The sequence below is a fragment of the Chelmon rostratus genome, chromosome 5, assembly GCF_017976325.1.
Source record: "Chelmon rostratus isolate fCheRos1 chromosome 5, fCheRos1.pri, whole genome shotgun sequence".
Classification (NCBI taxonomy): domain Eukaryota; kingdom Metazoa; phylum Chordata; class Actinopteri; order Chaetodontiformes; family Chaetodontidae; genus Chelmon; species Chelmon rostratus.
The window spans coordinates 10,878,661-10,892,844 of NC_055662.1; the positions used below are offsets into that span (position 1 = coordinate 10,878,661).

Here is a 14,184-nt window from a genome sequence, read left to right on the forward strand (position 1 = left end):
ACTTTGATCTCTTCAGACTTGTCATGTGAGAACGGCTGTCACATTAGAGCTGGAGGTGTGTCAGTAAAGTGCGAACTTGAAAAACGAGAATCTTCCACATAACTGCACATTGTCAAACCTCTCCTATATTAGTCAATTAAAGCTGTTAATGGATACATCTGAAGCAGGAAATAGGTCATGGGGTTGTGGCATCATGCTGTGTTTCATGAATCGTCAAAGGTTCATCACTGTAATCAAGCATTGGGTAAGAGGTGGATTTTCTGCAGGGCGTGTGTGCATGAGCATGTGAATATTTGACTTTCTATTTTCATGAGTTCTGCTGAGTCACAGAGTAAACACACACACTAACAAACGAACATCATCTCACTCACACTGTTGTTGGCTGACTTCCCTTTCTTTAATGCTCTGATTTCATTTGTGGAAGATAAAACCTGCGAGACTGATTTAGATCTAGGTTTTATTTCCACTCTTGCATAGGGCAGCGTCTAAAAACACATTCTTTTATTGCACAATAAAAACAAAGCAACAAGAACACAACAACACAAGAAAAGAAGCAGATTGTGCAGGTGAGATTTGGAAAACCCCTTGAGGCTTATAGACAGGATCTCACCTCAGTTTGCAGTGTGAGCAAATGCAAAAGTCATATAATCCACAAAAATAAGCAAACAAGCAACTGTAAGATCAAAAAACAAACATATAGCAGGAAGCATAAAACAGCGAAAGCATAAAATGAATGAAATAATGTCATGAGGGTGTTCGACTATATGACTCTTCCAGCTCAGAGTTTCATCAGTCAGGATTCCAAGGAAACCTGTGGATGAGGCCGGGTATTTAGGTTATTTCCAAAGGTGAGACGTTTCATTTTTATTGTTGCTTAATCTCGAGCGTCCGAGCACTTTAAGGACTTTAATACTCATATTACACCACAATAGTCATTATGTGCAGCCCTAGATGTATCGCTGCTTTGTGGAAGTGTGCGCCGACACCATACTTGGGTGGAGCTGGACTCCACAATCCCTCATCAACACTCAGACAATCACTTTTCTCTGCCTTCTTATCAGCCGCCTGCTGCTTTTCTTCTGTCTTCCTGTGTCGCCGCTGTAGCTCAAAGTGCTGACGGTGCAGCTGCCGCCCTCTCAGCTCCGACTTGGTGTGTATGTTTTGTGTGCGTCACATCAACACTTCCAGACTTTGTGCCAGAATGATATCAGTCCTCATGAAGAAAGAGCAGCTTAGCAGAAATGACTGGATGTCCCAAACCCAGCTGTAAATGACGTTTTGCTATGCATCATATTACATAATACTGGCCCTAATATAGACTTAGTAGTGGGATCCCTCTCATGCTAAAAAGTATTTTGGATGAGCAGATGGGGCTGAGGGCATTTCGGTATGGTATTGGCAACAGGGCTGCATATCTTTTTTTTTCTGATTATAGCTTCTCCAATGTGATGATTTACTTCTTCATTTTCTCTTACGTAATTGTAAACTGGATGTCTTGAGGTTTTTGGACTGCAGGTCTGACAAAAAGAGGGATTCAAAGAGGTCACCTTGGGGCTCTAGGAAACTTGAATGGACATAATTTTCTGACATTTAATAGACTAGACCATGAATCAGCTAATTGAGAAAATAACTGACAGATTTGATGACAATGAAAATAATCTTGAGTTACAGCCCTACATTGGTGCTTTAACAACTGCTGTAAAATCCTGACTCAAAAACCGCTGTGCACTGGTTTGGTGTCTGTTAACCTTCAAACGTAGAATTTATGGTGTATATTTCATCCCCTCACTGAGCATGTCCCTTGTCCCCTTGGACTTTCCTTTTCATGCAGTGCTGTAAGCCTAAAAGCAACCTAATACCTAACATGGCACCGCCTCTGCTGTAACCAAAAGTGGTGAGTGTGTCGACATGAGATGCAGCGAAGCAGTTTTGTTTCTAAGACCATGAGTGATTAGCCGTCACTCTGCAGCCCTGCTGTCCCTAAAGATCAGAGTAGATCCATCTGCACAGGGCCCTGCTCTTACCTGGAAAAACAGGTTCGAAGAGCTTGACCTGTCCTGCACAACAAGCCTTTGTGCGTGTGTGTGCGTGCATGTGCGTACTGTATCTGCACAAGCGTATGTGTGTTTGAGTTTGTGTGTGTATATGAGCGTATTTGCAGCCATGCATTTTTGTTTCATCCCCTCACAGCGTGCACGCTTTGCGGTCGCAGGCTGTGGTCAGTGCTGCTGATATTTGTCCGACCGGTTGTGTTGTTGTGCGTGGGCGGTATGCGTGTGGCATTCCTTTCCCATACAGACTCATTGCTCTCCCCCTCGTCCTTTTGTCGCCGATGTTTCATGTCAACAAACAGGCCGGTTCGCAGGCTGGTGACGGAAGAGCCAGAGGGCAGAGAAACAGACCGGGAGGTCACCCGACCTGCTGGGACTCTCTGTGTGAGCGTGCAAAGAACAGCGACAGATGTACTCAGCCCGATTATTGAGAAAATAAAAGCGAGGAAAGTCAAACAGCTCTTCATATATTAAAAGCTGCGAGCAGGTTATCAATTAAAATCGCTGCATCACCAAGAAAACCGAGCCCTGCCGCGTTGAGGGTTATGTGTAGAAAGGTGTTGTTCATTTGTTGTTATGGTTGTGTAATGTTCAAAAAAAAAAAAAAAAGAGAGAAGAGAAGCCTGTACCTCAGCAGAGTTTGGTGTTTGTGACAAAGGTCACTGTGTGTCTCAGTTCCACTTTTGGCGGATCGTTCTTCTCCCTCTGCTCTCACGGAGTTTTCTGTGTCGACGTTTTAGAGAAAATTCTGTGGTTGATTTGGTTGAAGCGCAAAAAGCTGCGACGATCTTAAAAACCAAAGTAAAACAGTTTACATATACAAAGTACAGGACAGCGTTTACCCATTAGCGTCACGGCTGTGATGATTCATGCCATCTTATAGATAAATATCTTTGGGTTTTGAACTGTTGGTCAGATGGAAGTAAGCAGTTTGAAAATTGCACTTTTTGCTAAAAGAATTTTTGGATGGACATTTTTCATAGTTAAGATAAGAGAAAACTGTCTGAATCCCAGTTATGCATACATACACACATATACACAGACTGCTGCGCCACAGCCCTAGACAGATCGATGGATGGATTTTTATAGATTTATATGTTTTTTTAATCCCAATGGGTTATTGTGTTGCTATAGCAGCCAAGTCACGTAAATCAATAAAACAACTGAGATAAGGACACTTAAGGAGGTAGGTAATGAAAAGTTGTAAGTCATTAACTGAAATTGAGTAATGGAGGCTGAACTAAAACTGCACATACTGGTCCAGTATTTCTTCTGAAATGACCTGATTTTGGAGTCCGTGGCTCAGCAGGTAGAGGGTTGCCCATTAATTGCAGGATCGGCTCCATCCCCGGCTCCTCCCGACCAAATGTCCACGTGTCCTCCAGCCGTACGCCGAGCCCCGGTTCCTCCTAATGGCTTGCTGCCACTAATGTGTGGATGCGTGTGAACAAGGGGGTGAATTAAAAGCACATCGTAAAGGAGTTTGGAAAAAAAGTGCTTCACAGATGCAACAAGCTTCAAATTCACCTCGAGTGAAACTCCTAATCAAATTTTAAAGCTGTGAAACACGCACACAACACATATAACACAATCAAAGTTGAGAACAGTTAATAAAGGGTCACCACTCTGAAGCAGGTGTGCATGTAAAGGTGTGTCCTCAAGAGTGACTGCAGAGGTGATCAGTCTAAACATTTTACCAAGTCAAAGAGAACAGAAGGCTGATCAACTCGGCTCACGGCCTGTGGAGAGGATGAGCGACGGAGGGGTGATTTTAACCAAAAATATGATTCCTTGTCCTGTCAGATTCTCAGTTAGATCAGAGACAGCTGGTTGTGTTTCTGTGCGAGGCTGAGGTGAGCACGCTGCGCCGACACACACACACAGGAGCGGGGTGACTTTGTGGGGTTTTTAGTTGTAGACTCAGCTGACGGGGGTCAGACACTGAATGCATGAAGCAGCCTGTGCTTGGCTGAACTTCCTCGTACAGTGTGTGTTTGTGTGCGTGCTCTGAAGGAGTCAATAGACGCTCAAGTGACTCTCCAGTAACTGGGGGTAAGTATGTCCCCCGGGGTCCTACTTCCTCTGAAATATTGACTCAGCGCCACAGGGAGAGGTCACACACATACACACACACACAATGTCTTTTCCATTACATGATGTCTCTATTTTCGTTGCTACAGTGATCTTGTGTGGAATGTGCAAGGATCAGCTAATGAATGTCCTCAGAGGCTTTCTCACCGTGAGACACTGTTGACTAATGCCTCCATCCTGGCAAAATCGCACCATAAAGGTCCCCTGAAATTATATAGTCCCGTCCTTTTGTGATGCCATTCCTGATGAAACATGATTTTGGGGGTCGGGGGACGATAAGTAAGTGTATCATAAGTGTTCGTGACTTAATTGGGACTTTGCAGTTCCCCTGACTAGCGCAGCATAAAGGGTGACACACACCGATTGTTTTCCACTGTCCCAGCATCAGCACACAGTGGTGCTGCTGATAATCGCCAATTTCATCACAATTACTCCACTGACCTCGACTGCTGCTGCTGTCTTCACATGTGTACATCTGGTGTGTGCGACACATGTCAAATGACACAGCCTTTGATAGATTTTTGTGACAGCGACTCTCAGAAAAATCTATGTAGTAAAGCCATTATATCCATATTTGATTAATTAGTCGCCCTTCTTTGTTTTTGGTTTTGTTCTTCTTTGTCCCCTTCTGCCCCCGGACGTCAGGCAGGTGTCTTCGGGCACCTGCCAGGCCGTCACTGTACATAAGAAATTATTCTTAACGTCTTGGCTGTTAAAATAAAGGATAAATAATACAAAAAATATGTAGTGGCACAAGTTACGCAATATTGAGCATCTGGCACATAATGAATAATAAATAAATGACAGCTGTTCATCCAAACACTGAAGCTCTGGTTTGGTTGATCATCTTAAATTACTGCTATGACATGAAGTTTAAGTGGTTTTATTAGTGGAAGACGTGTCACTTTGTTGGAGTCGTTGCAGCTATGAAAACATCAACAATCTTTGGCTGCGTGCAGACCCACAAACGCGACAACAGCTTGTCATGAAGTTACTCATGGAGCTAACGCTAACTAGCGACAGCTGATATGACCTGCAGCTGCCACCGTGCTCCCTTAATAAGAGAGAAAGAGGAGAGATGACAGATTTGTTGGCTGTCAGGGTCGGGGTGAATGCGTATATTTTGCCAATCCGGTCGTCGCTGTTGCTGTTGCTGTTGCGGCCAAATCATGTTTTGTATTCCCACTTTTCATGGGCATAACAAAATGTTGTGGACAAAAAAGTAAAGGAAGAACCTGCAACTGATGTGGTTTATTTAACCAATAGAGATCAGTTACAGATCCTTAGCACTGACTAACATTGTGCTCAATGGATTTAGAGTGATTGGCAGTCAACTTTCACCAATTCCTTTTCACCATGTGGCTGCTAGAACCAGACACCTGTTTTCCACCTGGCGCTGGCTTGATTGGAGGTTTTCAACATGCGCTTCTCAAGTCTGTAACTTAGTTCACATGAGCTACATCTGCGGCGTGTGGTCACTGAATATTAAATATATATGAAAACAGTGTCAGGGTGGCAAACTGTGAAATGCATGAGGAATCTACATCACTAGGACTGGTGTGGGCCTGCTGTGGGCCTGCTGTGGCAGAGCGGGTCAGACGTTAATCGCCGTGTCGGTGGGTTCGTTCTCTGAATCCTCTCCACGTGCCGATATGTCCTCGAGCAAGAAGCTGAGCCCCATGTTGCTCCATAAGCACCATTTATTGTGGTTAGTTAACCATGTTGGGCTTGAACGACGAGTTAATTGAAATCGATTGAATTATACGAGTCAGTCATTTCATAATAACTTCTGCCGTTCACAGCTTCTCTGCCTCAAAGTGTGGTTTGCGTCTCTTCTTGTTCTCAAAAAAGACAAAATGAGCTACTAGTTTGTGCAGGAAACTTGGGGATAAATGAACTTGAATGAAGTTATTCTGTGGTAAGAACTGTTTGAACTTAGCCAGCGATGACTGTCCAGCCTTGCTGCTTCCCCTCGAGACCTGAGCGTCCAGACTTAATATACAGTACATCATCCGCCCACCCCGATATATCTCATGTTGTGACATCACAGACTCCGGCGGTGACTCTGGCCTTGTGAGAAATGGATTCCTCAAAGTCCCGCTGCTCTATTCATGTAATAAAACCGAGCAAGGTCAAAGCTGAGAATGTGTGGAGTGTGTTTGTGTCACGGTGCCAGCAGCGCCCACTTTGCCAGGACATGCAGGCAGACATCAAGGACACACACACAAAGACAAAACACTTAGAGCTTTTGGTCCTCTTTTAATTGCCCGTCATACGAGCTCTTTTTAAATCCCATTGATCTGCCGCTCTCTTTTTGGAAACAGGAGACAGACGTCGGAGCTTTGTGATTTCTCGCCATCTCTGCCTTTTCTTTCTCGTTTTATCCTTCATCATGGCTTGATAGCGTGTGGTTTTGGGGAGTGTGAGAATGAAATCCTCGCTCACCCTCACCTGTTCTGTTGTTCAAACCCAGTCTGTTAATGGTGTGTGTGCATGAGCTTATGAGACAGAGGGCACTTTAAACCAGCTGCTTGCATGTGTATGTATATGTGAGCTGTGTGTGTGTGTCTGTGTGTCTAGGTGAAGGGCAGGAAATAATCCACCTGGGGTCCAAACCCCCAGATATCCTCTGAGTGCTACACTCTGGCAGCGCCATTAATAATTCAGAGCATCTCCTGGGCTGTCTGGGAGTCTGCAGCGGACCAGCCTCCCTCTGCACTTCCAACAGTTTGCCTTGTGAAGAGTTCGGCGGTGTTTGTGTGTGTCTTTGCGTGCATGCGTGTTTCTGTATTGTACAGTAATGCTCATGGCCAAAGTCCAGACCGAACCCCAGCTGTAACGACCTGTACACATTAACAGGCTATTTGTGGTGCAAGCGAAGGGAGTGGGCGGCCGGGCTAATGTCAGAGCAGTAGAGCCGCTGTCAAGCAAGAATCCATCATGATATGATTGTTTGTCATGACTGAAGGGCTCGGCCAGGTTTGCATGTTGCAGGGTACAAACCAAGAGCTGCGATGTGACAAATGTTCGACAGTAATTGCGCCATGATGACATGACATAGATTGCAAAGAGAGCTTTTGATTGGTGTAATAGATGCCATTATTGGTTGATGTGCTTTATTTGTTTCACTTGTTATCGTGAGACAACAAGCATCTGTAACCAGATTTCTTGGTTTTAGCTGACAGCAGTAGTGTTTGAATGGAGACACGATGGCAACATTTGAAAGTCCGCTGTTTGGTTTTCATTGTTTGAATTGAATGAACTGTACGTGTCCACATGGTCAAATAAATACAGTTGAATTCATTACTTATCTCATAAAACTTTATCAGAAACTTTATTTAAAAGTTGTTGCTGCATTGTGGAGGGCAGCAATGCTGCATATTACAGTTTATGTGATTTTATATTGCTATTGATATATATCTTTGTATATAATATTGTCTAGATGATAATCGCATAAACTGCATAAAATGACCACTGTAGAATGTTGGTTAATCGAGTCATTTATATACTTGACAAATCAAGGTATTTCAACATAGTGATGCAAAAATCCAATGTTGCCATTAATCAGTCGTGTTGAAGGGCTGTGATTATATGAGAGGGGCATTATTATTATATTGTACGAGGCTGTTTAAAAAGCAGCATCGTTTACATCTCGCTTGTGCTCTTCTTTTTATGGTGATTTACTTTCACCGGCTTTTGCAGCTGCACGTTAGTGCAGAAAGCACGTCACATCATCCTCATGCTTGTGGAATTGTATTATGCGTACATGATAGAATGATCCAGTCCAGATGCTGGTATTAATTCTTTACTTTATAGTTTACAGTGGTTTTCCCTCTCTGGTCGTTAATATAAAATGTCTCGATCACAACACGAAGCATCGTTGGGGCAGTTTGCCTGTTCTTGCTACTCCTTGTGCACGTGATTGGAAGGCCATGAGGATTGGATGGATTGATCGTCTGAAAATCCCACTAACGATTCTCTTTCTTCCGCTCAGGAAAATCCCACCTGGCCATCGTCCAGAAGGTGAACAACGAGGGGGAGGGAGATCCTTTCTACGAGGTGTTGGGGTTGGTCACCCTGGAGGACGTGATCGAGGAGATCATAAAGTCAGAGATTCTGGATGAATCAGACCTTTACAGTGAGTTCAGCTTTGCTTTTGTTTGTCACGTCTAAATACTTGATTCAGTGCTCAGTTTGCCTTTACTCTCAGTGCAGGTTAAGATATTTTTTTAATCTCAATCTCAGTTATCACTTTATTATTCTTGTTAAATTGCTGTTGTTCTATCACTGAGATGATTGTCAACAGACTATTTTCAGGTATTTAGACACTGATGTAGGTTTCCAAGATTGAGAAATAAGCCGCTGAGATGATTTTTACCTTTTTTTAGCTGTGTTTTTTTTAAGTATTATATATATTATATATTATAGTTTTTTAAGTAAGTAAGTATGTATGCTGTGTGTGTGCCACTTCTCAGCTGATAACCGCACCAGGAAAAAGGTGGCGCCCAATAAGAATAAGAGAGACTTCTCTGCCTTCAAACATGAAAGCGAATCGAAAGTGAAGGTCTCGCCTCAGCTGCTGCTGGCCGCCCATCGCTTCCTGGCGACAGGTGGGTAATGGACTGATGCAAGCGTGCACAAGAGACAAACACACACACACACACACACACACACACACACACACACACACACACACACACACAGAGTCCCTCATCACATTATTACTAAAACACTGCCAGTAGGTCCTTTATGATTTGTAAACCCAACTGTACATGTGAACGTACGTCTTCGATATGCAGCCACAGCAGGATTATGCTCAGGAAGTCAGGAAGGGATGGATTCTGTCATCTTGCCACCTGACAAGCAAGGCATGCCCAAACATGCAGGGAGGAGGCTGCAATGTGTTTATTTACTTGCAAGATCTATTTAAGATCCCAGCAGTGTGCCTGCCTGTGCTTACCACCACGAGAAGACTCTGGACCTTGGCCAGCTGGATGTGATGCATCGTCAGTGCTACAAGTCACTTCAGAACATGTTGCAATGTGTTCGGTTAGCAAGCGTTAGCTGATAGGCTCTGCCAGAAGCAGTTAGCACTAGCCGCCGCTAGCATGACGTAGCACTTCCTCGTCTTGCGGACACTGCGGTGCAGGAGCATGCCAGAGTGTGCTCCTCTGCAGGCAGTGTGTGCTGACTTCGTTTCTTTTTCCTTTCTCAGAATGCTGATTTCATTTTTCTTTCACACAAGGGACACCAGGGACCATCAGGGAGTTTTACAAGTGCATTATAACACCATTATGTAATGCTTCATTACACGCATTTAAGGACTCCTGTGTTTTGCAACAGTGAGCTCTGCCAGAAAAAAAAAGGCATTAACAAACCAGGAAGATATAAAATTGATAGGCTGCGAACGTGCGCTGACTTGAAAATCATAGAAAAGTCACGGCACATTTCATCAGAGCCACAGCAGCAACTCAGCTGCAGAACTTGTCGACTTAATATGTAAACCAGAGTGAAAGGAGTGTGTTTGCCTTTTAGAGGATGAATGCCAACGTTGGACATATATGCCTCACCTCTCACTGTGTATTGCATAGGGTTTGTTTGCGGGGTGGACTGATTCTTTGTCCTCAGTTTGGGTGGGGTCAAACGCACTTATTCTTTTCACCAGTTATTTTCTTTGACAGGGACAACGCACATTAATCAACTTGTGAATGTGTGAGTGTTAAGCAGGAGGCTATTTGTCACCAGTTCACCGGTTGCATCAATGCTGCATTTCAAAGAATGAAATATTTTTTGGTGGCTTCAAGAAATAATTATTTTCATTTTAGATTAATCTCACTGATCTGGTTGTTCCTTTGAAGAATAGATTAGTGTATGTAAATTCAGACATAGTGAAGATGTCTCACAATGTCTCAGAGCCCAAGGTCCAGCTGAAGATGGATCTTTTTGTCCAACTAATAGTCCATGTGTCCACCCAGATGTGTGTCACTTAAAAGACAAGATTAAACATGATCTCAGTTTGTCAAAGCAAAGTTTGTGGCTTTAAATACGTTACGCTCCTTTGTTAAACGCAGGATTACCTGTCGTAGAACAGATGTACTTGGCACACCCGGTTATGTAACTGTTTGCCGTGCACTGTGCCACAGACAAAAGCATGAGTGACTAATTTGATAATCACCTGGATCAGTGATCCCAGCAGATTGGTGTACAGTAAGAGAGTACCTGCTACTCAGTTGTGTTGGTGCATATGGGGAATTCAGAACTATATCAATGCTTATGGTCAAAATCACAAAAAGTCTTAATTAATGTCCTTAAAGTAAAACTGTCTTTACGTCTCCTCCTCCTGTCTTCCTGCAGAGGTGAGCTTGTTCAGCCCGTCTCAGATCTCAGACAAGGTGCTGCTGCGAATCCTGCGCCACCCTGACGTGATCCAGGAAATCAAGTTCAATGAAAGCGACAAGCGCTCGGCCCATCACTACGTCTACCAGAGGGGGAAGCCCGTCGACTACTTCGTTCTCATCCTGCAGGTACACAGTGGTTTAGGGAAGGGAGGGCGTGAGGCTCGTCTGGAGTCGGTGGCTGCTCGTTGCTTCAGTGTGGGTGAAGTAGCTTCGGTGTGGGTGAACTAGCAGGTCTGAACGCAAAAGTTGCTGAAAAGCAGATCGAAGGGGATCAGGCTTTTTCTAAAATCTTTTCTCTTCACATGCTCTTCCATCCTCCTCCACAACCAAATACGCACCCACACACAATACCGTGCTTGCTCTTGCCCTCACACAGTCTCTGTTTCTGCGGTCAGATTCAACCACAGTAATTCTTTTGCATGTTGTTGTGTTGTTGTTCTGCGTCCAGTGTGCATGTATGAACAGTGATGGGTGTACACAGCGCACATCATTTGAGTACATTGTTGACTTTGGAAATCACAGCCGATGTCGCAGTCTGATCACAGGGTCCATTTAATTGCTGTTCTATAACTTCCGATCATATCACACGATCTTCATCAGTTTGCCCAGTTGTCATGGAAATGCAGATACTGATCACTTTAAGGACTTGTCATCCATGAGCAAATGTTAGCATGCTAACACAGTGAACTAACATAGTGAGTACAGTAAGCATAACCTGCTAAACATTTGTCACTCTGAGCATGCTAGCGTTGCATTTTATGCATTGTTATTGATGACTTTGAGGACTCGTCTTAACTGTTGAGCTTGTTGTTTTAAGGTTGTTTTTTTTTTCTCTTCATAAAAGAGGGGATTTGAACTTGTGAAGTTTGGTAGAAATCCATCCTACAAGAAGAGTAGAAACTGGCAGAAAGAAAGAAAAGAGGGAAGAGCTGCAAAGTGCAGTTACAGAGGAAGAGTAACAGCAGCTTCTGCTCCCTCTGCTCTTGAAAATGAAGTTTAAATATTTTACATACTAATGTGTGTTTCCCTGCCTGATGTCAGAATACTTTTAAAGACCAGGTACATACATACAACTGCCTTCTGGCTCACTGTGATGAACGCATCACACCCTGGAAATGTCATACCGGGAGTATGACATTTAGAGACATTTTGCTTCAGCCTGGATAAAAGCTGTGCAGCTTGGATTATGAGGCTGACCTTCCACACACGCTCGTCCTCTTTCTGCCTTTGACCCTTACCTCCACCTCCTCCTCTTCTCCTCTCCACCTGTCAAGTCCTCCCCTCGCCGAGTGCATCTGGAGCTTAGCGGCGTGCCTTGTTGTTAAATGCGGCTCTAAGCCACAGCTCGTGACAGATGGCGGTGGGCGTCGTGCACAGCGCCGACCCAACAGGGGTCCTGAAACTGTTGATAAAGCGAAGTATGTCTTTTTTTGGTTTTTGTGTTTAAAAGCATTCAATATTAGGCTGAGTCACTGAACAAGAGCTGCGTAATCAAAACAAAATTATCTTCCAAGAGTACTGTTAACCGCCAGTGAGTTCCTAAATGAGGTCAGCTATGGTGCCTCAAATTTGATGGGATTAAAGGAAGGCTCAGTACTCCCTCAAGGTCTTAGGTTGTGGAGGAGCCGGCGAGGGTTTAGCTCAATGCCTGAGCGCAATGAAACAACAAAAGTTCTAGTTTGGGTTTCTTAAAATAGCCTTTAAGAAAGAATTGAAGTCCTCTCAGCTGTAGTTTTATATGTATGTGGCTCTGCACGGGTCACGTTATCTTCTGTCACTAATTAGGCTGTTTTCTGTGCGTCATGACTACGGGCTGCTTTGGTGTTGTATTGTTTCGTGCGACTTTTCCTCAGTAATGTGTGGATTTGCTGTCAGATGGATCAGTGGTTTGCAGGTTGAACAGTGTTTGTTACCTGGTCCACAAAGGTGCTATCGGACAAGAACAGACGGCTCTGTCCCGCTGCCACCCCCCGTCATTACACCTCACTGCTGTCCTTGACCTCACACATTTCTGAGCAGAGTAGAAACACCTTACTCGAACATTTATTCCGCCGTATGACAGATAAACTGTAGAATGAAGTTTATAATAATTGGTTCCCCAAAATTGGTCCTAATAATATTTTTCTCCTCTTTGCCAGAGTTCAGCCAACTGTTACAGCACTTACTGGATGCATAATATCGCTAATTTATGATTGAATCCCTGCTAAAACTTGTCGGCCGTCCTTTCGCCAAGCTGTGTTTTAACAAAATGGCAGATTTTTAAGATGCACAACAATGCTCAGATCAGTTAGGCAAAAGAAAGCACACAGCAGGAATTAAATTTTCATGAATGTGCAGTCTGTTGAGAGAAATAAAGACCAGGCGATCAAGGAAATGTGCAACACAGTGTGAGTCTGTGTGCTGTTATGACAACAGCAGCAACAACAGTGTGGAAGTCACAGCTGATCCAAAGTCAGTCAGCTGTGCAGTGAGATTAGCTACGACTGCTTTAAGGGTTTTAAGAGCCAGACCTCTAGATTTATGTGGTGACCTTAAACGTTCTCTCCTTCGTGGAACGTAGTAAAAAGCTGATTTTGCGTGAATTATAGAAATATATTTCTATTCCAGTTTGCTCTGGCTTGGCTCTGGCTCACTGTATCGCTGGAGGGATAATCCTCATGATGTCTGTTTCACCAAACCTTAACTCCATTTGAATCAGACGTCTCTGAAAGATTTACAAGTGATCAAGTGTCGACTGACAACGAAGACGCAGAAGAATGGACACAGAAAGTGATACAGAGAAAGAAGTGGTCATAAAGGTGACTTCCATCCTGGGTTATTAGAAATTATAACATGAGTTTACACTATTCTTCATGTTATACATGAATGAATGAATCAAGAAACTAATCTGCAGATCAATCTCTAGTCATTACTTTACCTCCTGTATCCAGTCATGAGGGACTTTTTCAAATTTTCTCTCCAATTTCTGACCTGCCGCAGGTCAAAAAGTTGAAAAAAGGTGAAAAAAAATCCTTTCCGACCTGCATCCCTGATGTTAATCTTACGGCATTTAACATGTCGGTGTCACGTCTGATTAACATGAGGGGTCGCTTTTACAAGTAAGTCAAGACCGTGGTTTTACTTGGTCAGGCCCTGATTAAATCTCACCACCTCCTAAAATCACTGTAATAAATGTATTATCTGCACAAAATCAGTTTAGTAAACACCATGAAAGAGTCTATTAAAACGGTTAAAACACTGGTGTGCAGCCGCAGTAATAATCTAACCAGCACCCGCTCTGTACATGTCCACTGTTCATTCATGACAGCTGTGTGGATGAATGAATGAATGTCCAGCAAAGAGCTTTACATGCAGGATGTGACTGCATCGGATTTAAACCAGTCCAGTCAATCTGTGCTTTCACACTGCTGGATGCTGGTAAACAGGCAGCAGAATTTGTGCTCAAATAACATTAAATGATGAAAGTGATCAGTGTTATTGATTAAGGCCTCAAAGGGCAAATATGTCTGAAAATCCCGATGCATCCACACTCACTGCTGTTTGCAAGCAGCTCTCTCTCGTCTTGTCTGAATGAGGCAAGTCACTTATGTCTGAATGACACTTTCAGATACAGATGGAGCCAGCAATGTGCTCCATGTCTGAAA

General features: G+C 43.6%; 1 protein-coding gene across 1 annotated transcript in view; it reads left to right on the plus strand.

Annotated features, from left to right (window-relative positions):
• The window catches only part of LOC121607236 (metal transporter CNNM4), a 44,936-nt gene that overhangs the window by 6,266 nt on the left and 24,486 nt on the right, over positions 1-14,184 (plus strand). Inside the window, exons 2-4 of the mRNA XM_041937956.1 lie at positions 8,137-8,280; positions 8,618-8,752; positions 10,497-10,666. Coding sequence (XP_041793890.1) covers positions 8,137-8,280; positions 8,618-8,752; positions 10,497-10,666 — 449 coding nt within the window. The remainder of the gene's footprint in view (positions 1-8,136; positions 8,281-8,617; positions 8,753-10,496; positions 10,667-14,184) is intronic.